At 39.2% G+C, this 26628-nt stretch overlaps 2 protein-coding genes across 2 annotated transcripts in view; both read right to left on the bottom strand.

Moving 5' to 3' along the window:
- ZNHIT6 (zinc finger HIT-type containing 6) overlaps positions 1-6204 on the bottom strand; it is a 36228-nt gene extending 30024 nt beyond the window's left edge. Inside the window, exons 1-5 of the mRNA XM_074152465.1 lie at positions 6110-6204; positions 4936-5001; positions 4739-4845; positions 4575-4660; positions 3159-3262 (exon numbers count right to left, since the gene is read on the bottom strand). Of these exons, the coding sequence (XP_074008566.1) occupies positions 3159-3262; positions 4575-4660; positions 4739-4845; positions 4936-5001; positions 6110-6177 (431 nt within the window). The 5' untranslated portion in view covers positions 6178-6204. The remainder of the gene's footprint in view (positions 1-3158; positions 3263-4574; positions 4661-4738; positions 4846-4935; positions 5002-6109) is intronic.
- A 1855-nt stretch (positions 6205-8059) lies between these two features.
- Positions 8060-26628, bottom strand: part of COL24A1 (collagen type XXIV alpha 1 chain) — a 145892-nt gene continuing 127323 nt past the window's right edge. The window contains exons 49-60 of the mRNA XM_074151798.1: positions 25462-25569; positions 25321-25374; positions 24971-25033; positions 23687-23740; positions 22052-22087; positions 16395-16430; positions 16270-16296; positions 15127-15192; positions 13303-13471; positions 11807-11916; positions 10481-10696; positions 8060-8929 (exon numbers count right to left, since the gene is read on the bottom strand). Of these exons, the coding sequence (XP_074007899.1) occupies positions 8783-8929; positions 10481-10696; positions 11807-11916; positions 13303-13471; positions 15127-15192; positions 16270-16296; positions 16395-16430; positions 22052-22087; positions 23687-23740; positions 24971-25033; positions 25321-25374; positions 25462-25569 (1086 nt within the window). The 3' untranslated portion in view covers positions 8060-8782. The remainder of the gene's footprint in view (positions 8930-10480; positions 10697-11806; positions 11917-13302; positions 13472-15126; positions 15193-16269; positions 16297-16394; positions 16431-22051; positions 22088-23686; positions 23741-24970; positions 25034-25320; positions 25375-25461; positions 25570-26628) is intronic.

The raw sequence follows: 26628 nt of genomic DNA, 5'->3' as shown, positions 1-26628 counted from the left end.
AATAACTATCACTGAATTCAAACAGCGCATTGCTGCATGAAAAACAGTAGCAGCAAAAGAGAGGAAACATGTTCTTTGTGTAGTTCTCACTGAGCATATTCCATGCCCTTGGACAGCATTTACTGGAAACAGAGTTAGTTCCTACTCTCTTAAGAACAGAGAATGTTATCATTTTCATTCTGATGGGATGTGAAAGTCACAGAAAGACCAGCATCCCAAAACAACAACAAAGAAATACCCCAGGACTCTGTGACTGAAAAACAACAGTAAGGCATTCTCCCTGCCAGCCTGTGAAATACTTCCACGCCTGTTTTCAGTAAGCCACCTCCCTTGCCCCATCCTCTTAGTTTTTAAATCTGTTTCTGTTGAACAACTTAAAGCACACGATGTGTGAAAGCATAATCTGCTAAAAGCCAACATTTTCCCAACACAAGCTACACTTCAGATGAGGAACTGGCTGGCTGATCGCATCCAGAGGGTAGTGGACAATGGCCCATTGTGCAGACAGAGACCAGTGACAAGTGGTGTCCCTCAGGTCTGTATTGGGACCAGTACCGTTTAACATCTTTATCAATGTCATGGACAGTAGGACTGAGTGCACTCTCAGCAGGTTTGCTGACGACACCAAGCTGGGTGGTGAGGTTGACATGCCTGAGAGATGGGATGCCATCCAGAGGGACCTGGACAAGCTCGAGAAGTGGGCCCGTGTGAACCTCATGAGGCTCAATGAGGCCAAGTGCAAGGTCCTGCATGTGGGTCAGGGCAATGCCCGGTATCAATACAGGCTGGGGGATAAAGGGATTGAGAGCAGCCCTGCCGAGGACTTGGGGGTACTGGTGGATGAAATGCTGGACATGAGCTGCCAATGTGTGCTCCACAGCCCAGAAAATCAACCACATCCTGGGATGTATCAAAAGCAGTGTGATCAGCAGGTCAAGGGAGGTGATTCTGTCCCTCTACTCCACTCTGGTGAGATGCCACCTGGAGTACTGTGTCCAGCTCTGGAGCCCTCAGCACAGGAAAGACATGGACCTGTCGGAGCAGGTCCACAGGAGTGTCACAAGAATGATCACAGGGATGGACACCTCTTCTATGAAGACAGGCTTGAGAGAGTTTGGGGTTGCTCAGCTTGCAGAAAAGCAGGCTGCGGGGAGACCTTCCTGCAGCCTTTCAATACTTAAAGGGGGCTTAAAAAAAAGATGGCGACAAACCTTTTAGCAGGGCCTGTTGCGACAGGACAAGGAGTAATGGTCTTAAACTAGAAGAGGATAGGTTTAGACTAGATAACAGGATGACATTTCTTATGATGAGGGTGGTGAAACACTGGAACAGGTTGCCCGGAGAAGTTGTTGATGCCCCGTCATTGGAAGTGTTCAAGGTCAGGTTGGATGGGGCTCTGAGCAACCTGATCTAGTTGAAGACATCCCTGCTCATTTAAAAGTCCCTTTCAACCCAAACTATTCTACTACACACTTGCAGTATGTACCCAAAAAGGCTTTCTAGAGAAAAAGAACTGAAAAACATGTTACACGAAGGCAAATTTCTGTCAGCACAGCACTGTATCACACCCAGGATCTTCCCAATAGTGTCAAACCTCCCTGTATCTTTGTCTTTTCTGTTGTTCTGTCCTTCTCGTAGCTACTGATACCAGCATCCCTGCGCTTTCTGCACTTGCTCTGTCTCTTTAAGACTACTCCTTACCCTGTACTTCTAAGGATGTTTATGTTGTTTTGTCCACAACATTAAGGAAATCCTCCAGGAAAGTTAAACTCAGCTCTAAGCCTCAGATACTTCAACAGCATGAGACTAGCACCAAGATACCTGTAAAATGCAGAGCATGTGGCCAAGGAAAAGAAAGTTGGTGCAGAGGCAGACAGCCTCTGCTCACATGACTAACACCTGCAAGCTTTGGGGCCATCCCCTGGTCTGTTCTGTGAGAGAGCCTCAGCATTGTATAAATTTGGGGTAGAGGGAGGAGAAAATGCCCCAGATTTCCTTTCTTTCCATTCATCCACCCTGGGTTTTCTCTATCAGAACTACTAAAATATGTAACTTTAAAAGGTTACACTTCGAAATCTATGTTATGCCTTATGTTCTGCTAAAAATTAAGATATCTGCAAAACCAAAAAACTATGCTTTTGCCGCAGAACAGAAGAAATGATACAGGCAAGTCTGTTGAGCCATTTTTCAGGATGGTTACTACTTTGTCAGAGAGGGACACCTGGTGGCTAGTCAGTGCCCAGCCACCGCCACCTCCCGTGCCAGATGCTGCACTTGACAGCATGGCTTGTACATCTCAGACAAGAGAGGGAAAAATGCATCCTGAAAACAGAACTTGCCACCAAAACTGAGACCATGAAGACAACAAGTGGAGGAGCCATCAGGGGTAGTTGGCACAGCTGATCACTGCGAGAAGCTCAGAAGGCATTTATATTTTCTCCCAGTAGATCAGTGAGCTGAACTCTAGATCTGTTTCCTGCCGTAATTAAATACTTTATAATTTTTGTTTTATTTATTTTTACTGTGAAAATACTTTAAATTACAAACTCTGGATATCAGAGAAGAAACACAGAGTGGATGAACTCTTCTTAGCCCTTTTCCTTAATTAATCTGTGTGTGTCTGCACTTGTCTCTCTAAGCTGTGCCATACCAAGCATCCTCCAGCACAGCAACTCCTAACATGGCATGCAACAGAGGTAACTGTACTGGAAGTACCTCTTCAGATTTAAGCTGGCCTTTTCAGAGAGAGGGATTTTTTGCAATCATTCTCATCAATCCTCTATTGTAAAGAACCTTTAAAGGTTTAAATCTTTAAACCTAAAGCTTTAAACCTTTAAAGAAGTTTTTTCTTTTTCCAGCAACAAAACTCAATGTTAATAAAAAGATGGAAAAACACAACAGCACTGATTCTTCCTCCTGGTATTCAATGTTGGGATTTTTGAAAATAAAGCATGAATTGCATAAACTGTTAAACTGAGCTCAAAAAGTCTAAAAAATGAAAACCTGCAGCACAAAATATTAAATCTAGATAGCTTTTGTAAAAAAACAACATGCATCTAAGATTTTAAAATCAAGTATATTGGTATGAATTCAGATTCTGCTAATTGTGTGTTCCATGAAAACAAAATATTGCTGACAATAACCAACTGAAGACTCACGTGGACTTGAAGGTGGTTGAATTTTCTCTTCTCTTTGTAAATCCAATGGGCAGCATTCTTAAGTCAATATTACACTTCTGAGCTTTGTTTCTCAAGGAAGATAACTAGCAAAAAGTAAAAACATTTTTTTAAAAAAAATCTGAATAATATATTCAAAACCTGAAAGTTAAATGTTAAGAGTCATGCTGACAGGAATTATGGGAAAACTGTAGAAAAGGCCACATTTAATGAAGTACTTTCTTTGACTTTTTAAAAAAACTTACTGAATGAAATAAAGTAAGCCTAGAAACTATCTGAAATGTTTTCAGGTAAAGTTTTTCCATTGTTAAAAATTAACATGGCGATGACCTCTTTATAATAAAAGTCTTTAACATACCGTGGAAGCCCCAGCCAGCCACTGTGGGTGCAGTACTACCCATAGAGCTGTTTTTTGGGCTACAACCCCACTAGCAGAAGGGATGCACAAGCACCATCTCAGCCACTCTGACAAATTCCGACTGGAAGGTAACACTAAGGATATCATCCCGTAAACATGTCTAGTACCACATCCTAAAAACTGCTACTTATGTAGCATCTCACCATCTTCAGCACAAGTTTTCAAGAGATCATGGTAATAAATACACACACAGAGTATGACTTCAGCCTGAGAGAAAGCTGGAGTCTTCTGAATTTACTTTGTCATCAACATGAGTTCTCTCCAACTGAGTTTAGTGCTATATTTAAAGCTATCTTCACAAGAGCGGAAAACAACATGGCCCTGATGCCTTTCTGTGTCGTATTAATGAATCAAAGTATTTTGGACCTGATTTTGTTTTTCTAGGTTTGTTTTCTCCTTCTTGATCCTGGTCTTCATAGCTTATCATAATAGGACTTTCAGGAAATGCCATACATTTCTGTGATCTCATTAATGTTTCACTGGAACTGGAGGAATTTCAATGTAAAATCCCTCTAACCCTTAGAAAGCTGGCTTTTACTTCATCGTTGCATAAATTTAATCTTTGCAGAACTCTAGTTGCCTTCATTTGGTGTATAGGAAAGCATGTAATAATTTTTAGGAAATTAATAAATCCATTGCTTACCTGAGAATATTGTACTTAAAAACTAAAAAAAGTTGTGGAAGGAAAACATCCAGGCTTTCTTAACACACATCTATCATCAAAAGCAAAAGTGGTCAGGCATGGATTTTAAGAATGTACACTCTTAGCAATCTATTCTTCTATGCAAGTGGGCATAGCCATCAATACTATTATTACATAAACCTAGAGACTTATTTTGATTTGTAGCTCCAAAATTTGGGTCATTCATACCTTCGTAAGAGAGGTACAGCTCTGAAATCTGGGCTGGGATTGCCTCAATGGGAATTCAAAGGTAGTCAACCCTATCTCCAACAGACCAAACTGCTTATTTTAAACTTACAAGTCTTTTTGCTGTTGGACGATGCACAGCAAGATGTCGAGCAGCAGCATCAGCTGTCCTTCCTACATCTTCCAGGAAACGATAATCTGAAAGCAAGAGAAGAGCACTGTAGTACTAACTTCATAAAAGCAATGAATTTTAAAAAGTACAAGGAATATTCTTACCACTCAAAAGGTTCAAGTCAGTAAATTCATTTACAGAGACATACGCTGTTTTATCCCTGACTCCATTACAGCTCAGTGCAAGCTTATGCTTCTTTACACACAACAGACTGAAATGACAAAAAGAAAAGCATTAACATGCCACGTTCAGCCCAAGTGGGGGGAAGAAACCAAAACAGTTTAATTCAGATAATAAATACCTGCACGAATATTTCATGCATCGTGGACATCTGTACTTAGCTTCCTCTTTACTACATGTTTCGCACCTGAAAGAAGTAAAACGTACCTCTTAATAAAGAAGGACCTTTGTGCCTGACTGGCCTGGGCAGGTGCCTGCTCAACAACCAGGCACTACACCATCAGTTCGCATTTTCAGGAAACGTTATCTGAACTTTGAAAGAAGAAAGATAAAATACAAATACCCTGGATTAGATAAAGTAGCAGATAAAATAATGCAAGCCATGTGGAATATCTCAAAACACATACAAGGGTCTTACCTATATTAAAACACAGGGCAGATACCCAAAAAAAAGCAAAAATCCGTACGCTAGCTGCAGAGCTGGAAGTGTAGCAAGGCTGTACCAGTTTATGCTTCACAGCCTGGCTGCATCCATGCTTTTTTCTGTTTACGCCACCTGTAACGTGCACTGTGCCATGCCGGCTTACAGTGCTCCCAGTTTTAAGCAGACAGAAATTAAATATTGAGGATTCACACCAAAACCTGAACACTGCATCCTTTTTTTCCCTGACACAGGAAAAAACAGGACAATATCGTCAGCAATACTTCTGGCTATTAGCAGTGCAAACCCCAAAGTCAGGGAACCTCTCAGGCACGACGCGCAAGCTTTATGAATGTTTTGCCACAGATCAGCTGCCCGCAGACCCCAATTAACAGGCAGAAGCAGACGCTGCTACCGAGGACAAAACTCCCCACACGCCCAGGAGCAGTCCCCTCGCTCCTGTCGCCACGGAACGGCCCCGTACCCGAGCCCTATCGCCCACCCCAGGGAGGGCTGCTCCTCTCCAAACGTACGGAGGGCAAAGCAGAAGGCGCGGGGCTGCAGCTCAGCAGACAGCCACGCCGCGCCCCTCGGGGAGCCTCGGCATGGCTCCCTCGCCTTCCCCGGGGCAGGCCCGGCCCGGCCCACAGCAGGCCCCGCAGAACCCCCGGGGCAGGCCCTCGGCGGCGGCGCTGAGTGAGGAGAGGCCGGAGCAGCCTTTTCCTTGGGCGGCCCCGAGTTTTCGCGGAGCCCGAGGGAAGCGGTCCGGGGGCCCGGCCGGCCGGCCGGAAGGCTTGGCGGCCGCAGACGCCGGAGGCCAGGGGCTCTCCGCGGGACACGTGAGGGCGCTCCCGCACCCCGCCCTCGCCCCTACCTCTGCAGGGACATCTTACGCCCGCCTGACGACCGCCGAGGGCTCTCGGGGCCTTCCAGCTCCGCCATAGCTGCGCGGCGCCGCCTCCCCACGCGGTGCCCGACGGGGCCTGGCCGGGGCGGGCCCGGCCGCGGCCTTTCCTGGGCGGCGGCGCCGCCTGGCGGCCCTCGGGCTGCAGCGGCCTCACCCTGCCGCGCCGCGGGCCGGCGCCGCAAGGGCAGGGCTTTGCCCCGGGGCAGGAGAGAAGGGAGCGGCTTCCACCCGCTTTAGGATGAAGCCAAGAGGAGATCTGCCTCTCCCCGCGGCGCTGGGGGCATCCTGTGGCCTCTAGGCTGTATGCCTCCTGCTTTAGGCCGTTTCAAAGCCCCACTTCTTAGTGGATTTTTAACCATGGAAAATAAGAAGGGTAAAAGAATTGTGACAAAGACTCTTGTAATCTAGATGAGGGCTTGCTTTAAAATGAAAGATAACAAAGTAGGCAACCACCTCAGAAACCATAAAAAATTAATTGCAGAGTACAGGTACTTGTTAACGTGGTGGGACAAAATTGTACCAGATCTCCTGCGAACACCTTTAGGAGCTCCAGTATGTATACCAGAGTATATTCAGTATACATGTATACTCGGTATATTCAGACCGAGATGTCTGAATACAAGAGGTTTTCCAAAACACACACTGCCACCCGCTTCTGGAAACGCAGCTCAAGCCACACGGTGCCTTGTTACCTGTCAGCGTCCTGTGGCACAAGTTGATTGTGCTGCCTCCACAGGATGGGCATTTCTGCCTCAATTGCAGAAATGCACACATTTACATCTGAGCAGCTTCATAATGCTTTAAGCTATTTCTTTTTAAAATAGGTAACTTCTGAGACATGCTAATATAAACTATAAATATAGGCTATAAAGAATTTCCAAAAATAGGGCAATGAGACTAATATACACGAAGCAGAACATTTTCTAAAAGATGACATTCTTACAAAAAATAAATAATCCATTTGTCACAACATCAGCTTCACAGGCAAACTAAGAGCAAATGTCAAGTGACGCTGCAAATGCAAGAAGTGAGGCATTTTCTCTAACCTTTATCATCACTCTGTAATCTTGCTTTGTCTTTAGTTTTATCAGATTTTCTCAAAGGGAACACAACCAATGCTTTGATATGAAACGTAAGATGGGATGTACGTGTACGTTACCTTGTCAAAGTAAACACCGTCACTCTCACAGTATTCTAAGGCAGGAAGCGTGTGCTCTTCCCCTTGGGTAAAGGAAGCCTGGCCACCTAACAAGTACCCTTCTAGAGGATTTTCAGCGTTACTAAGAATGAACTATGCAATACAAAACAGAATAGTAAAAGACAAACAGATAGCTTGGAAGCTTATTTTATTATACTTTGGTAAGTATGGTTTCCTGTGGATCAAGACAGTTAAACAAGTTGTCTGAACACTCCCCTGCTCCCCAGTAAAGATTGGTATCACATTGCCATGTACTACTGAGCACACTTTGGATTCATAATAGATAGAGGTATACCATTATAAAGAGTGCTTTTCCTAATGAAAATGGTTCTTTTTTTTTAATAAAGGTGGTTGAACAGTTTAGGCTTAATTTAAAAAACTCCAAGTGATCTAGTAATATTGCAAAAAATGGAATTTTTAGGTTGATGAAATGCTGATTATAATTTAACAGCAGCCATTCAGAAGACATGCTGTAGTAGATTTTTTTTCACAAGTTAAAAAATATATACACAATATATCATCTTAAGATGCCTTTGGCATTAGAAATGTTAATTGAAATACAGGATCTAAAACTCAAAACTACTGTAGGTAGCTCTTCCACAATAGTTTTTACAATGGCTGTAAAGCTAGCTGGTCTGACTATATGCCTCATATACAACGTGCTGTTTCATATACCATTTCCACAACAGTACACAAAAAATAGTTTAAACAAGAAATCCACATAAATAATGTTTTAATTGTAGTGAAGTATATGACCAATGATTTAAAATAAGTACCTTTACAACAGAAACATATCCTGATGTAACCAGCACATACAGTCTGAAAGATAAAAAGGGACTCAAATAATCTCTGATAAGGCCACAAGCACCTTGTGTTATGAAGAGCACCAAGGCAACATGGACAGAAAACACAAAAGAGGTAGTGTGCCATCTGTTAAGATGTATGTGTCCACAATGGACTGTAATAAAACAATGTTTAAGAAAAGAAGACATAGTACTGTGGCATAATTCACTTTTCATATATAAGCTATTGCACATTTAGGAGCATTAGCCAGTATTGCTCCTTAGTATTGTACGTCTCTAGCTTTCCTCAAGATGGTTTTTTTTTTTGCAGTGCTGTTAAAGAGACCGCTAAGAACATTAGAGATCCTGAAAAATTCCATGTTCAGATACTCACTTCCAGGAAATTAATGCAAGAAAGCACCAACCAATTTTTTAAAAATACTTTATGAAAATTATTGTAGTCGTTTCTTTTTTCTTTTCTTTTTGAATGCCATTTCTCCTTAGGAGGAAGTCTTTTTCTTCCTGAGGTTCTTTAACCAACACTGTTCAAAAGGATTCTTCAGTTTCCTAGTAATTTTGCCTGTAATGGATCGTTCCTTTTGCATTCAATTTATGCAGCAATTTCATGTTGATGCAAAAAAAAACCCTAGGACAGAAACCTTAAAGGAAGCACACTGAACCACTTTCTATGAAGTGCTGCTGCCCTGGTTTGAGATGAGGAAGTGCATTAACTTCAACAACTGGAAGCTGATTAGTGTCCTGAGTGTGAAAAAAGAACTGTGTCTTGTGCCAGCTGCCATCTTCAATCTGCAACACACAGAAGCAGAATATTAAGATTCACATCAAAGATCAGCTTCAAAACACAAATGGAAATTGTGCTTAAAGAGTGAGAGGAGGAGGAATAGCGTACAGGAGCACTTCTTCTCCCAGCAGTTCCTAAAGGAACTGTGTAATTTAACAAATGCCACTTCTCCCATGCAATACCACGGGCACTTCTGGCAAAACTGTAACTGTAAAAATGCCCAGCCTGGAATCCATCTGGAGTGGATGCAGACACAGTGCAACACGGCTCAGAGCTGAGCGCCTGTCACTTTGCAAGCAGTCCTGGGCTCACACAGACTCCTAGAGCTCTTGCTAAATCCACCTGAACAGAATCTGAATGGTAGGTCTCAGGTTATGTACTCTACAGGCACTTGAATGACTTTGTAGGCCCTTGAAGAGCAATCATGGCAAACGAGAGCCGCAGTTTTGCCATGAACTTTGTATTGATTATTCTAATCGTTTAAAAATCTCAGTAAAAAATTGATACATCATAAAAATTATAAAATAACATTATAACACTGTCTGAGGCTGGGAGTGTCTTGATGTTTGCAATCACTCCATTCTTAAAATCCATAAAGTACAGTGGGCACCACTGGAAAGTGAAATCCCTGCAGAGAGGGAAGCGTGTGAGAGTCTGCAGCAGATCTGTATGATACACAGTTTCCCACAGAAAGAGCAACAGACCTTGTAGAAACTCACAGAAAAACAGCACTTCTCAATAGCCACCAACTATATGCCTTAATTTTTCTCAGGGATTAAAACAGTCCCAAACAGACTGGGAGGAAGCATAACAACTTCGAAGTGCCTCAGTAAAACCACTTCTTGTATTGAGATTAAAAATCTCACTTGACACCCCTGTATTCATATGGAACCAGTCTCACGTCTTTCATTCTTGTAAATGAAAGCAGAGTTATAAAATACTGAAAGTGTAAAGTGCTTGTCTCCTATATTTCATAGTGTTCTACCAAGACATTTACCAAATGGCTCCCATCTTGGTAAGTGAAGCAATCTAATAGGCATTAGAAAATTAATAAACTCTTCCAATTTTTCCTAAATATGATGTAATATTTTAGTTCGCAATGGAGTCCATTTCCAGTCATCACTATTTTATTAAATAACCAAACAATTGACTCATAGTCAATGAATTTAAAGATATTTAGCTGTCCAAAAAATAATTTCCAGTTTGTTTGAACCTGAGCTTTGGGGTTAGGTAACCTCAACAGAACTCTTAACTGAAGCCTGAATTTTCATTTTGAGAGTGACTGTTCCTGAAGTTTCCTCAAGGACCTTGTTATTTCTGTTCTGATCTCTCCCCAGCAAATATATAAATTCTGTGTTACTGCAATTGCTTTTACATTTGGGTAGATGTTGAATTCAATAGCAAAAGGTTGGCATATAAAGACATGCAGAACAATGTAAGAAGTAAACTTTACAGATGTGAATCTAAATCAGTGTTATTTATTTGCAGAAATTTACTAATGTCTAAACAGCAACTCCATTATGGTTTTAATAATATTAGTGCTAAAAAGTATTTACCATGCATTCATCCACAAGCACCTTTGGTTCAAGTAGCGTATTTGCTTTAAATATTTGACCATTCCATCCTTTGAAGCTAACAGATGTTTTCTGGCCACCTGCTGTATTTAATCTCCACATTGGTGTGTTCAGACAATGAACCGTGATGCTATGGGTTGCTTCTGAGCTCAGTAAATGAAGGAAGTTCATCTGCACTTTTCCAACGCCGAACTCCAACTAAGTTCCAAGAGAAATGGATCATTAGACTTACAGCTGGACTATGCTGAATGACCACAGCAATGCAAAGTGACATGCACATACATCTGTGGTGTTCAGGCATGGGAGCATCTATACATGTTTATACATTGGGGTCAATGCCAAAAAGCACAACTTGTATTTTTCAGGAGAGCTGTTAGGTTCTGTTATAGTGATTACTGTAAACAGAAGCTTTCACAGGACATTTTCAAAGTTTAAATATAAACATTTGCTAATGCTTACAACCTTGTTGAAACACAGCTGGGCAGAAAATACTTTTTAAATAAGGAAACTGAAACAAATGATTTTGTGATTCAGACAATAATATTATGAACGGCAACGTTTTAACTGCAGCCACATTCTGCTGCTTAGTCGTCTTAGACCACAGGTGCTGGCAATACCTACATCCCATTAAAAATAAAAAAGTTTGTAACAATACCTTGATTTTAGACTGAAAATACAGGTACTCAACAAGAATTTCTCAAGGCTAGATCATATTCAGGGATCTTCCAAATACAGGACACGTATGGGAACTTTATGGTATTTCTGAGGCTCTTAGTGACTACAGGGCATGTGCAAAACTCCACTAATACAAAACTTCTACTCCCAAGGGTTTAAGGACTACATGTAAAGAGGAGCAGAGACTAATGACATAAAGAAAAAAAGTCTCTGCCTAATGGCATTTAAAATTAGCTAAGTGTTGAAAAGCAGTCATAATTTTCTTCCTTCCCACTGCAATGACCTCAGCATCTCTACACTTAGCTGTCCTGAGTGATGAGTTAATTAGTAACTCAAGTAGCTTAGAAGCATTTCAAGCTTATTTTTATGCTTTATGTAGAAAAGTATAAAGCAAAACAAAATAATTCTACCAGCATGGATGGTGAGTAAATGAACAAAGTGGGAGTTACGCTAACATATATTGTCTCCAGAAAATCTGTAACTTCTATAACAGAATATATAATGTGCCCTTCCACAAAGATGCACATTAAAAAAAACCCCTGAAATCTAACATCTTTTCATGAGTTAAGCAAATAAGCATTCATTTGTTCAGAGTTCCAGCACAGATAGAGTCTTTCTGGAAGCAATGCATACCTTTGTCACAGATAGCGGACTTAAACATGTCTGACCACCTGCAGTGAAGTTGCAGAAAACTTCAATGGCATCAGAAGGACATCCAATATTTGGGTCAATCCAGTATTTTCCTATTATTATATAATCCCAGATAGAAAATAAACCCAAAATATAATTGTTACTAAACGATTTGCTAAAATAGTCATACTTTTTGGCAAGTATTATTACCATATTATCACCATAGCTTCACTAGGAACTGAAATAAAAGGAATGTGAAAGCCTTTTCACTATTATAATTCTACTAATAGCAGATATCGAGCAAATTTTCATAACCATTCAATTCTGATTACATATACAATGAGTTTTGAATACTGTCATAGTTTCAAAAATGTTTTCTCTTTCTACAGCTAAATAGGGAGAACAAATGGTATGTCCAGTCTGCTCTTTCTGTATTAAAACTTAACTTTTTTATTTAGGGCTTGGCTTTATACAGAGAATATATTCAGGATGTAAAATATCAATCTAAATTCTCTTGCTCTCACAGCATCTTGAAGATTCTTTCTCCAATGACTTTCCCCCATCAGACACTTGTACATGACATGTCCTAGTGATGGTAATAAGCAGTATTTGCCATTGTGAATCCATGGGATTTAGTCCAATAACAGAAATAGGACACGTGCAATTTATATAAAGATTTAGCTTCCCTTAATTTATGGTTAAATATGTGTGAGCCTGTGCTGTACAATTCGTATGTGTGTGTGTAATCCTCTGAGACGGAGGATGGTGTCAGTGACCTCCATGGCCCTAAGGGACTGAGATTTATTTTATTTATTTAGGAGAGCACAGTTCTAATAAAGGTTAGGCTGATCTTTTACTAAAGTCTTAAAGAACTGATCCATCCTTATATACAACAGCGATTTCCCTGTAATCTCTAACTTAATTTCCCATTTCCTCCTTAGCTTGTTAGTGCTAATATTTGACAACAGGGATATTTACAGGTATTTATTATTTTATTAGCCATTCAGAAACTCAATTATGTCACAGTATTGACATTGCAGGTTTAAATAATTATTTTTTATTTCAAATATTGGTTCAGAATCTTCTGGGATACAACAACTGTGAGTGTATCTGACAGTGGTAGTGTATTGCATACAATTTTCTCATTAGGAATCTAGAATCTGATCCACAAAAAATTCATTACAGATTAGGTATAAATACTTGGGAAACTTTTAATCACAAAATTGGATTCAGTTTCAAATTTTCTGGACGCTTTTTAAAAATGATATATATTATCTTCTCTAATACCTGTATAATATTGGATAGCTACATACTTTCATCTTTAAAATTAAAAAAATTTATCTAGAATAAAGACAAAATAAAGATAGCTGTCAGGCACGCTGCAACAGAATGTAATAAAAAAATCTTCACATTAGAATTTTGATGTAGAAAGTTACAATTGGAAGCAACACATTTCAAAGCCTAGCTGTGTTCAAGCTTTAATGAAAGTGGGGACTTACCGTCTGCCACTTTACGTTCACAGTTAAGCAAATCCCTGCAGATGCGTGCTGGGTTATCCCGTGTGCCAAGGGGGTTCTTGATGCTGTGCAGTAAATTGCTAAGGTAGTGCAGCGTTTTGAATATCTCTGTACTGTGATCTAGTAAAGTTACTTCAGTATTCTGGTATTTCTGCCACGGGCCATTAGCAAATGTGTTACCACAAAGACATATCACAACAACAGTATATGCAGTAAAAGTCAAATGGCCGTTAAATAGCCAGAGAGAAGAAAAGTATTTGTAACGCATGCAATCAGCCATATAAAACAGGGTAAGAGTAACATATTCCAATAAACAAATTAGTACATTTTATTCAAATTATCAAAGCAGTGGAGTTACAGGCAAGTTAAGATCATGCAAATACGTCATGACATGTTGACATAAAAATGTGGATATAGGAAAGAAAAGAAAAAAAAGAAAAAAGAAAAAAAGAAAAAAATTAGTGCATTTTTAAAGTATACTTAGCAGTTTCAGATTTTGAACAGAGATTTACTCTTAGACTTAACGTAGAAAATATGTGCAAATGTATTTGACTTCACCCATGTAAGGAATTTTCTTGCAATCAGTGGGACCACACACTTGCATATATGGAAGTATTTTTGAGATCAAGACCTAAATGCCGCTATCATTATCTCACAGAATCACAGAATATTTTTGGTTGGATGGGACCTTTGAGATCATCGAGTCCAACCAACAAAAAACAAAACAAAAAAACCCCACAAAACCACCAAAACCAACCAAACAAAAAACCCCCCCAAAATCCCAGAACACCAAACACCAAAACCAAACCAAAACAAATGCCCACAACCACACCCCACCCCACCCACAAACAGACACAAACCAACAATCTCGGGCACTAGAGCATGCCCTGAAGTGCCATGTCTACACGTTTCTTAAATAGCTCCAGGGATGGTGACTCCACCACCTCCCTGGGGAGGCTGTTCCAGTGCCTGACCACTCTCTCAGTAAAGTAATTCTTCCTAATACCTAATCTAAACCTCCCCTGCTGCAACTTCAGACCATTTCCTCTGGTCCTGTCATTATTCCCTTGGAAGAAGAGGCCAACACCCACCTCTCTACAACCTCCTTTCAGGTAGTTGTAGAGGGCAATGAGGTCTCCCCTCAGCCTCCTCTTCTCCAAACTAAACATGCCCAGTTCCCTCAGCCTCTCCTCCTATGACTTGTTCTCTAGACCCCTCACCAGCTTGGTGGCTCTCCTCTGGACACGCTCCAGCACTTCAATGTCCTTCCTGTAGTGAGGGGCCCAGAACTGAACACAGTACTCGAGGTGAGGCCTCACCAGTGCCCAGTACAGAGGCACCATCACTTCCCTACTCCTGCTGCCCACGCTATTCCTGATACAGGCCAGGATGCCGGTGGCCTTCTTGGCCACCTGAGCACACTGCTGGCTCATGTTAAGCTGGCTGTCCACCAATACCCCCAGGTCCTTTTCTGCTGGGCAGCTTTCCAGCCACTCTTCCCCAAACCTGTAGCATTGCCTGGGGTTGTTATCTGCGGCTGAACAGATGCAGTCTGCTATGTGTGATAGTCAATAAATTTCTTTTACTGCCAATCATGACAAAAAGGTATAAATGCTGCTGTTTTTCTTAATTTCTATTGTGTCCTATAAATCCTAGCATAATTTAATTATATTCTACAGTAATTACTTGCTATCCATGATTCATTTTAAATTAAGTCTTTGTAAAGAAGCCCTGTTCTGTCCTCAAAAAAATAGAATTATAATTACATACCCAGTATGATAATGTAAATACATTGAAATATATTACCTCCAGCTGCAGCGCAGCGTTTGACTCAATCAAAGCTTGAACAGCAGCATTGATGTCCACTTGTTTCTGAAAAAAGATATTTCAGAATATATAAAGACGAACAGGAATATTCTAAAAAGCAGGTGGTAAATTCTTTGAGCACTGTAGCAACATACATAATAGCTTCATTATTTTGTCATTTGAGAAAAGAATTCATCATAAACACTTACTTTTAAAATAGGATCCTGCCTTCCATTTCCAAAGAATGCAAGCATGCATATAGAAAAAGCGTATTTTTATTAGCATCCCCATACCCAATTTAGTGATCATACTCCTGGGACCTGGGAAAAAGATACTATAATAGTTGTTACAGACTAATGTCCCAACTTATTCCTCCCAGCCATTTAATTTATATACTTAAGAAAACCAATCCAGGTAAGTGTGAAAAGGTGTTATTCCTTTACAGAGAAGCACACAAAGAATATCTCAATCAGCCATCAACAGCTGACAGATCAAAGTAGTCTTCATGATGCAGGAACAAATACCAAGACTGACAAACTTGCCTCTGAAGGAAGAAGCCTGTTTCTTGTGTATCTTCATTCTCTGCAATTTGTATGACGTGTATACCAGACCCAGACAACAGGTTTATTTATTTTTAAAGAATTAAGTCACCCATGCAAACATCTAGTTCTTGCAATTTGTTCTCAGTTTACATATATCATAACAGCTTTAGGACACTTTAGATATTGACTCTGTCCTAACTGGTACAATCCCTTAACAAACTCAATCTCTGTGTGTGTATATATATCGGGAGAACATCTGGGCCAGAAATAGAAAAACATTTTCTTCTGCTATCTTTCAGAGTGTTCAAATGCAGAACAGAAGTAAAACCTTTTAAAGTGTGACAGAATTAACCTATGTCAAAAGTCCACGAGCAGTGTCCGTAAGCGTTGCTTGCTGAGGGCTCAACAGCGTGGCACAGCAGAACTGGCAGCGTAAGATGGAAGGTTCAAAAAATGTATTACTGTAGTGACAGAAGTTGTAGAAAAATATATTTACATTTATGTGCAAGTGATGAAACAAGCAATGCATTTGAAGAGGATCTTGCTATTTTCACTCTCAAAAGAGGACTATATTATAGGTTAGGGTTGTTACAGAACTTACTCTTGGTCCTGGTGGTCCAGGTGGTCCCTGGAAAATGGGAGAAACCAGATATTAGATACTTCACATGTTTCTGTAATGCAATCACAATGGAAAAACACAGGCATGGGGGGTTTTTATGCACTTACAGGTGGCCCTGGCTGGCCCTGATGTCCCTGAGGCCCCTAGAAGAAATAGAGATAAAATGCAACAAGTTATAGATGAGCATATCTGCTTTTATATTAATGTATTTTTTAAATCACATGAAGAAGATGTAAAGATGTAATGAAGAAGATGTAATGCCAGTTTTGGTAAAGCTGTAGATTATTCTTAAAGTATCATACTCTGATAACGTATGAATATTCCTGTTAGAGTTGCTGACTTGTCTGGTTACTTGTTTATCCAATTATTTGCAATATTAAGGGAACATTAGCAGTTATACAAAGTAGTGATATAACATCCTATACAATGTGCCAGCATTATTTGCATGTTGCCAATACAAGTACTACAAGGTCATATACTACTACAATGATCATATCAGCATTGTAAATAATGTTATGGGTAGTTGTAAAAATCAGACTGATGCACTTTAATCCATGAGCATCTGCTAGGCATTTATCAGCTCCATTTTTTAGCAGTGTCAATTTTCAGCCAGAACATGTCATGTTCATTGTTTAACAGTGGTATTGCAGGCTTCCTTCATATCCAAGAAGTTAAACCCTTGTTTCCTCATCTTAAGTAGCATTGTTTTAGTGTGTAGGATGATGCAGTGGTGAGGAGAGGAGGAAAAGGAACAGCTGCTTTTCCCTAGCTTATACTGCCTACAATGCACATAGTCTTAAATCTCAGTTTTAAGCTTGCCTTAGGGTTAGACATGGACCCTCTCAAAGACAATAACCCCATCTGAATTATCCTTTCTTTGAGCAACTATTCACATTAAGATGGAACAATTATGAATATTTACAATTATACAGTGACACTTGTGTCTCTGTTAGATTCTCTTCTTCAATCTCTATATACTCAAAGCCTCTAGGAGCTGCTATAACATAAACAATGGCAAGAAGAATGGCAAGGAAAATAGGTAGCAGTGCCTTAATTCCAGCAAAAGAGAAGGAGGAATGAAAGGCACGGGCCAGACCTGCATTATGTATTAGTAAAACCTTTTAACATAACTGAGTTAATTTAAGCAAAGCACTCTTTAGCCAGTGCTGCTTGTACAATTTATTCAAGCACAATAAGCTGTTCCCACAAAAGCCCTCTTACACCAGTATGGTTATGCTACTAATAAGTCTCTACCAAAAGAAAAATAATCTTATCTGATATGGTCATGCTGACAAATATTGCGAAACTGATCTAGTCAAAGAGGTATTAAGTTGTAAATCACTTAATATAGTAATAAAAAGTATTCCTGCTGTGAGGTTTCACAGCAAGATTTGTGTGTGTCATGATTCAGCTGCTGAACTTGGGCTGTGCTTCAAGCTGCCATCAGCAAGGGCAGCTGGAAGTGGTTAAAGAAAGGTCAGATTCAATCTAACATTAATTCATGTATATTTAAAAAAAGGCTCTCAAAGCAGATAGGAGTCACCGAGGCTCCAAATTTATTGATTTTTAGGAGAATACCAGCTGTATTTCTTACTATCTCTAGACATATTCATAAGGCAGAGCACATGGAAGCTACGGGGGAATGCATCTGTCAGGGATTACACTGATCTCCACAGCTGCCCAAGTTGAGTGTGTCTGCATATCACCTGCCCTGGCTGTACCAGGGGGGCTCAGGTGCTGGATTATGAAGGGTGTGAAAAGTGGGGATCATCACATCATTCCTAGCACCAAATCTATACCAATAAGTCTATATGTTTAGGCACTGCAACAGGCTTTGAACCCAACATGTACTTTTTTACCCATGATCTTTGGAGAACAGGGGAGAAACAAAATTGAAGTGATTTCTGAGTGGTTAGAGAGGTCTTCTGATACTTAACAAAGATGACCTTAACGGCATAAGCTCTTGGGACTGCAAATATTGTTAGCTTTTCAGCTGGTACATCCTGACCATACTTATTTATGTTTCATCCACTTATCTATAGAAGGGACTCTATGCCATCTTTTAGGTCAATATTTACCGATAGTTTATAAAGACATTAATGATTAATGTTGGAAATGGGAAATCAAAGAATAAGTCATTTTAGCATATACAGTAGTATAGAAATCCCCGTGAATTCTGTGGTAGGTACCTGGCTTCCCTTTACTTTTCTGAGTTTGATTATTGCCCAGCTTGACATTTCCTTTGAAATCCTATTACTATTAAATAGGCATAAAATATTATTGTTGTTATTCATTATTACAAAACTGATGAGAGATGAGTTTGCAGAGATGACGGACACTATTTTGGGGTAGTCCCTCAGCTGTTGCAAATCAAGTGGGTTTCACAGAGCTGCACTATTGTATGCCAGTTGAGAAGGATGACCTCCACACATTTCATTAATCAGATCAGCAACTCGGGCGCTGTTAGACTGCTGCAGGATACCTTCAATCCCATGTGGATATATTACTGGGCTGTCTTATCGTGCTTGGTGAAGTTTGTTTAGTATAAAATGAAAGAGAAAGTGTGAAAAACAAACGAGAAATGAACTTGACAGTGTGAGGATATATTTGTTTATCTTGGTTCAGGACTTGATTATGCAAATACCAAGGCAAGGCACAAAGTCTTCAACAGTTTGTCCCTCAGTAACCACTACTCTCTGATGAATAGATGTCCTTGTTCTGGGTGCTGAGATTTAGACATTCCAGTGGATTTTTCAGATGACTGAATGCTTCAGTTAATATTCTATGTTTTTGGCACGTGTCACAATTTTAAGACTCAAAAAGTCTTAGGACAAGAAAATTTCAAATTTATAGCAGTTTCTGAATATTTTAAAAATCAAAACCTGCACTGTTCCAATGAATTTAAGGTATTTTGCAGAAGAGGAATATGATTTGTTTTGATTCACTGTCTCCTTGTCAATAAATACCATGCAAAAAAAAGGTAAATATCAAATGCTATTTGTTAACTATAGTGAAATACTATAGTGAAATACTTTTGGGGATATTACATTTCTTAACTGCATTAAACTTCAGAGGGCTATATCAATTACCTTTAAAAGCCTTTAAAATATAACAAAACTGCACAGAGTGTGTTGAAAACCCTGTAAAGATGTTATAAATGTTCTTTCTTTCTGTTGCAGAGCAGCAAAATAAGGTTAAATTACACTTTTCATGGATTAAGTTAATTGCTAAATGTTTTACTGGAATGTACAGGATTACCTTTACAAATCTAGTTAATTTACCCTTTGATCACTTTAGAATTCAGTGAGAAAAGTGTAATTCCAGTTCATAATAACAAAACCGGAGAATAGAACAGTTAGTTTTGGTGTGCTCTCTAATTCTTTAATCACCCAATTTGATTGCTAGTACAGAAGTTCAAAGGTGAAAACCCCAATCTTTTTCTAATATGGTAAGGCCCCTGATACATGCGACTTTTACATGCAATGATACATGCAACTTTGAAAACATGAGCAGTCCCAAGGACTCTCATATTTTCCGTGACTTTTGAAATTTTCCAAGAAAGTATTTTTAATAATACTGATTAATGTTATGCTTTCCCTGACCACTTTTGTTATTTCAATGTCATGTCACCTTATCTTATAATGGGTAGAGCCTAATAACATCCTGCAATATAATAGTCTGATACACAATACAGTGTAATAGCTGGCATTAATGATTGTAAATCTAAGATAAAAGATGATAATAGATAATTACAGTTTATGCCTTATCATATCTTTTTTCATCTTGAGGATAGTCACACACTGGAACCCATTGCCCAGAGAGATCATCCAATTTCCATCCCTGGAAGTTTTCAAGACCCAGCTGAATAAAGCCCTAAGCAATGTGGTCTGATCTCAGAACTGACTCTTTTAAACAGGAGGTTGGTCCAGAAATGCCTTGAGATCCCTTACAACCTGCATTATCCTATGACTCTTATAACTCATTATGTTACATGTCATGAAATAAAAAAATTAAGAAAATCAAAACACATTTTCAGAAATGTCAGAATTCTGAAACAATACTCCAAAATGTATTCCATGTTTTTCTAAATGTTTCACAGTGATATGAATATTTTGAATTTAAAAATAATTGTGATTAAAATTTTTTAACAAACTCCGTTTCTGACTATCCATTTTTCTCCAGAAATAACCTAGAGGACCTGAACTTTGGTTCACCACTGACCTCAACAAGGAGACACAATCTTACATTCCATGTTTTTAGGGGATAAAAGGACATTTCTTTCTAGTCATAAACACTACATCCCCGACAGACTAAAAACTGTAACTAAAGTTTCTACTGCTACAAAAAAGTTAAAATCTTTGTGATTCTATGAAAAATGCCAGTATCAACTCTAAGAGTATAAATTCAAGCTCAAAATACACAGTTGGATGAAAATAATTTTATCTCCTTCGCATTTGAAAAAGTTGGAAATAAATCCCTTTCTTGGCTATGTAATATAAACTAGTACCACTGTGTATGATTTAAAATTAAACATTCTTCTTCTGAAGACAGTCTTAGGAGATTAATTCATCTTGATGAATTCAAGACTTTATTTAGGAAATAACTTAAATACCAGCACCAATAATGGAAGTGGGTGTTTGTTGCTCACCATTTTGGATGGCTTTTATTATTATTTTTTTTTAGTGTCAGCAATTTTAGCTCTATGCTGTTGCAGCAATTCTCATCAAGAAACAGTGGAAAAAGACAGTTAAGATGGTTGATAGTGGCAGAATTAAGACACCAGTTTTCCTCTTATTCTGAGACAGCAATTGCCTCAAGAGCATTAGAATCAATCAGGAAAGTTCCCTAAGACACATACAGCAAGCTTAGTTCCAAGCCTTAATTCTTTAAGCAATTTTCAATATCTCTGATTTATTTTTCAAAACTTTTATAAAGCATTTAGGTTGGTACTGTACACAGGTAGCTGCTAAAAGCAAAATACAAGAAGACAAGAGAAACTAAATGATTTTAAGTGAGGTGAAAGGCAGGGTAAGTGCAACAGGAACAAGATCACATTCGTCACTTACTGGAAAAGTAATTAATTATAAACCTGCCATATAAAGTAATGTCATAACTATCAACTATCATTGCACTCATATTGGCTGTAAATACGATAATTTAATGGCTTTTCACACAGCCATTATTAATTGAAGACTTTACTAGCTCTTTTTTTTTAAATCAAATCAAACATTTATTAATATAGAAAAACTAATGTAATATTCTTACTGAAAAATGACAGACAGCAACTTCATAACCTATCAATGCTGCCTACTGCTACTACAGCTGGCATACCCATCCTCATACCTGGACAGCCATCCTCAGCTCTAGACTTGTCTTGACCCTCTCCCTCTCTATCCAAGATCATATAGATGTATGAATATGTGTATGCAGGCTGTGCTGTGAGGCACTGGAGAATTGACAACAAATGGGAAAAAGGATTTTTCTTCTAGATTTGAACTGTGACATATCTGGAGTATGTGACTGCTATACGATCAGGGGCCATACTGCCCGACAGCAGGCACCATCTGGGCATATCTAGATAAGTCAAGCTGAACAAGAAAAGGTCAGACTTTTGACTCATCCTACCAGCTTTCTTGGTCAGTGCTCACCAGAAGCACAACAGGACTGTCTGGCATCCAGAGCATGCACGAGTACATTCAGAGTAACACAGGAATAGTTTTTACACAGCGAAAAAAATGAAAGCACAAAAGTTGTTTCATCTTACCATTTCACCCCTTGTGCCCTTTTCACCTCTCGGTCCCTGTAAGAGAGAGAAGCTGTTAATCCATTATGCTTTCTAGCCACCTAGGATTGAAATAAGCAAATTAACATCCACAAGAGTTACGCTGTTCACATGAAAAGTGCAGTCTCATCTGTGGAAGTATTTACAGCTCTGGGGCTTTAATTTTCCTGTACTATTAGAAAACTAAATTATTTGAAAACATCTTGGAATTCTCATAAGTGGAAACCTGTTGTTTCCTTTGGATTATAAGTTTTTTCTCAGTAATTTTAACCATCAGTGTTCTCCCTGTCAATCAGATGCATTCTCTACAATTTGATCTACCGTAACACATCAGTACTTCACCATCTTAAGAGCAGAGAACAAAACTTGGTCTTTTCCATCACTGAAGAAATCTATTGGTTACATATCTGTTTTTATTACCCGTTTAGTTCTCCTCTCACAGTTAGATTAGACACTCTTTTTCATTCTTCATTTCTAGACAGTTTTGGTTAGTTTTGCACTTAAACCGTGTTTATGAAGATGGTAACAATCTTAAAATTCTCTGGAAGAATTTTGCATCTTGATGGCAGCATTTCATAACACAAAGAAGTAATCTTCAACTTTAATGCTTTCTTAATGCTAATTACATTCAATATGAAATCTATTAAAAGCCTTCATACAAGTATACACAACTATAAAATTTTCTTCCTGAGTGGGATTTAAAAGAGTGCAGCAAGGCTTAAAGTACTGTCTTTTTTCCCAACAGGCAGACAGAATAGTCTAATTATAGAAGAAACATTTCCCTTCTCCTCTCTTTTTCACTTGTAAATATTTGTATTTATTACTTTTCTTGTCTATTCCTGTTATTTTTATGATTATTATTTCAATTTTTAAACATTCTCATTCACTCCAAGTCTTGTTGATCAGACAGAGAAACTTGGGTGGTACAAAGAGCTTCTAAAACTACCTTACATGGTTGTGTAGTCTGAAGACATGAGCCAGAGGGTGCCCTGGCAGAACATTGCTCTGTTTCTGGCACAGGGAATGCGACAAGGGATGGGAACAGGGATGAGGGCAGAGGTCCCCACTGCAGGGAACCTGGGGTGCATTGAAGGTTGTCAGGCCAAGAAGTTGTTTGAGTTGTAACAGGGACCTCACCAGCACCTGGAACACCCCAACAAGGACGTGTGAGCATTCCCAGTGTGTTTACAGGGACACTCTGGACAGTTCAGCTCTATCAGCACATAGAAAATAAACTACATTGAAATCGAGTGTGGAAATCCTCTAGGCATGTCTCAAACCTAAGACTGAGAACAAATATCCAGATGGTAGTTACTAGGGTGCTGTTTTATACCTTGACTTGCCCACTGCCCCTGCAGGCATGCCCTCTGCATACTGTGCTTAGACAGGAGGCCATTGCCGTGACTTTTTGTCATTGTTTTTGTCACTTTTTTCTTGTTTGTATTAGAGATGCTGGAGTCACATACGTTGGCTTAACAGCATGGTATAACATGAAGATGATCCTGCTAGTTGCTATTTGCAAGTAGAAAAATGAGAAGGTTGCTAGCTGTAAAAAAGACTGTTAAAAACAAGGGTAAGTGAAATGACCAAATTATGCAAAAAAGAAGGGAAACTTACAGGCCTGCCAGTTGGGCCTGTTATGCCTTCTTGACCAACAGGGCCAATATATCCCTGTAAACAAGCAAAGAATTTATTAGTCTACCATGTTTTTAAATGAAGAAAATCCTCATAACGTGTTCAGGTTTAAAGTTGCTCAGAACACAGCCCTGGCAAATATCCAAAAGATCATGGTGATATTCCCCTTCTGAATATTGAGTGCACATTGCTACAAAACCAGCAAGGTAATTATTTTAATAATTAGTAACAGTTATGCTTGGAAAGCCCCCCCCCCCTTTCTTTTACGTGAAAGTTGATGCACTAAATAAAAGCAGTGGAAACTTATGTACTCTGATTTCCAAAGACCACATATTTATTGAGCTACAATCAACTATATTATATCTTGAGCTATATTACTGCCCACAAGTACTCTTGTAAGGCTGCCAGTAAGTGCTTCTGAAATGTTACTTTCCTGTTCCACTTCACTTAGAACAAACTGCTTATTCCCAGTGTTTATCTTGTATAGGAATATTTAGAAGAAGAAATCAGCTATTAGAACAGGCCCCTAAAGCTGCTGTTCTGCATCTCATTAACTGAACTAATTCAGTCCTGTGATGGCAATGGCAGTAGTGAGGGAAGAACATTGTGTAGTAAAGCCTTCCATGCTGCAACCTTTCCCCCTTTTTTCTCTTACACTTGATGCTGTAAGCTGGATGCACACTCCCCAGTATTACAAAATGCTAAAGTTGCTTCTACCTGTTGGGTGAGTAGCAAAGTAGAACATCTTGAAGAAAGTGTCACGAAGAATGAGCTAATGCAGTTTAGTAATCTTATAAATAAAAGGGAAGAACTTAAAAAAAGACTACCTATTACTCAATAAAGCCTGAGCACCACTCTGTCTTACTGCAGGCAAAGTTCCACCCTTTTTTCATTTGCTGTAGGACAGAGTTCTATCAGCATTGTTGCAAGTAAGAAGAAACAGAATGTTCAACCCCAATAGACAAAAATATGACAGCAACAAAGATACTTGTGTAGATAAAATTATACTAGGACAGTCATGCTTTGTCAGCAGAACTGGCTTTTTTCCTTCAAGATTAAAAGCTGAGCTCTGCTTGTGTATTTGTACCCGTTTTGCCACCAGAGCAGTGTTGCAGTACAGGCTTCTAGTGCAGGCATAGTCTCAGAGAGAAAGGTTTGGTTGGAGGGTTCCAGCCTTGTTAATAAGAAAAAAGATGATTCCCTAAATTAAAAACGTGCTACTTGCAAGCCATCCTGACAATCTCTTTCATGGAATGAAACACTTACAACTTGGCCTGTTGGACCTTTCGGGCCCAGAATTCCAACTAAGCCAATGTCCCCTGCAGGACCCTGAAAATGCAAAGGAACAGTTTAATCAAACATGGACATTACCTATCTGCTTGTTTCAATGGCAGTGGCAGTACGATAATTTCTAAGAGCAGTAATGATGAAAACACCAAGCACACTGACCCAGAACGTTCATCTTTGGACACGGAGTACACAGTTCTGCCTACAATGTTCTAACAGTTCAGATAGATTTTGAACAAATTATTGTTAAAGCTGATTAATTTCGTGCCTTCCTAATGTTCTCACTCTGTAAATGGCTTAAGATCTAACAGAAAAGAACGAGCACATACTTTTGGACCTGGGAATCCTTGAAACCCCATTAAACCTTGATCTCCATCTTCTCCCTGTAATAGGAGCAGGCATCCTTACTATTATTTCATGTTGGTAACTCCTGGACTATTTGTTTTGCATCAACAGCTGTGATTACGTACAGTCTGTCCTTTCAGTCCAGGGTCTCCTGCTGGTCCTTGATCACCTTGTGATCCTGGAAGGCCTCTTTTCCCTTGCTTTCCTGGATGACCCAGAAGCCCTTTCTCACCCTGTGAATAGAAAGATAATACATCCTTTATTACAATTATGACAGTTATAAATATAAAGATTGGTTTCCTGGCAGTAGTGTGGAATATGCTTTCTCTCTAATAGATCTACTCCATTCATTTTATTTCCATCAGGAATGCTTTCAATAATTATACTTTCACTAAAATGCAAATGTGACTTTACAGTTCCTTGACTTGGAAACATAAAGAAACCATAAATGTTGGATCATTTCCAGTATGGTATCTCCCATTGCAGGCACTAAAATTCACAAAATGAAATACAGAACAGGCAGGTTAGAAGTAAATTTAAAACGTAATCCTCTGAGCAAGGCATAGCATAGTTGTGGAACACTTTGCCGTTAGACTAAAACTTTACATTGATTCAATCTGAAACTAGACAAGTTCACGGAAGAGAAATCCTCTGAGGACTATCAAATACAGAGAAACCATGTCTACCTCAGGAGGTTACCGAGCTGCAATGAAGGCTGGGAATATATACCTTTCATTCTTGCTTTGCACGTATGCTCTTTCTTAGGTATTACCTTTCTGCTTTAACAAAGACAGACTTTTGGCCTGTCTCAGTGTGTCCACTCCTAACGGTTCTTTTGTGCTATGTGGTGTTTTCCCTCACATCATCTATTCCCCATCTTTTTGAGATTGCAAGAATTTTGGAGCAGGAACTACCTCCTACGGCTCATTATCTAGACAAAGGAGTAAAATCCAGACAGGGAGCACTACAATAAACACTACAAATAGTGAATACAGTTCATACTAAAATATTTTCATTATAAAATAACAAAGACAGACACAGTATTCCCCTCCCCCAGTTTTCAACTAACTTAAGGTTTTAAAAACTGCTTACCAATAAAATATCACAGAGCACTACAAATCAGTATTGTAGAAGAAAAATCCTATTCTAAATGGAGAAAATTATCTGTAATGTTTCTATTGGATGTTCAAATAATTCAAACTGTTCTAGAAGTTACAGAAGTTTAAAAAGAAAGGTCAGTAAACATTTGGCCCTAAATCGTTGGGTGAATAAATTCAAAGTGTCTTGAACAG

This window comes from Numenius arquata, chromosome 8 (genome assembly GCF_964106895.1).
Source record: "Numenius arquata chromosome 8, bNumArq3.hap1.1, whole genome shotgun sequence".
NCBI classification, from domain to species: Eukaryota; Metazoa; Chordata; class Aves; order Charadriiformes; family Scolopacidae; genus Numenius; species Numenius arquata.
This window is presented reverse-complemented; position numbering and strand designations above follow the sequence as displayed.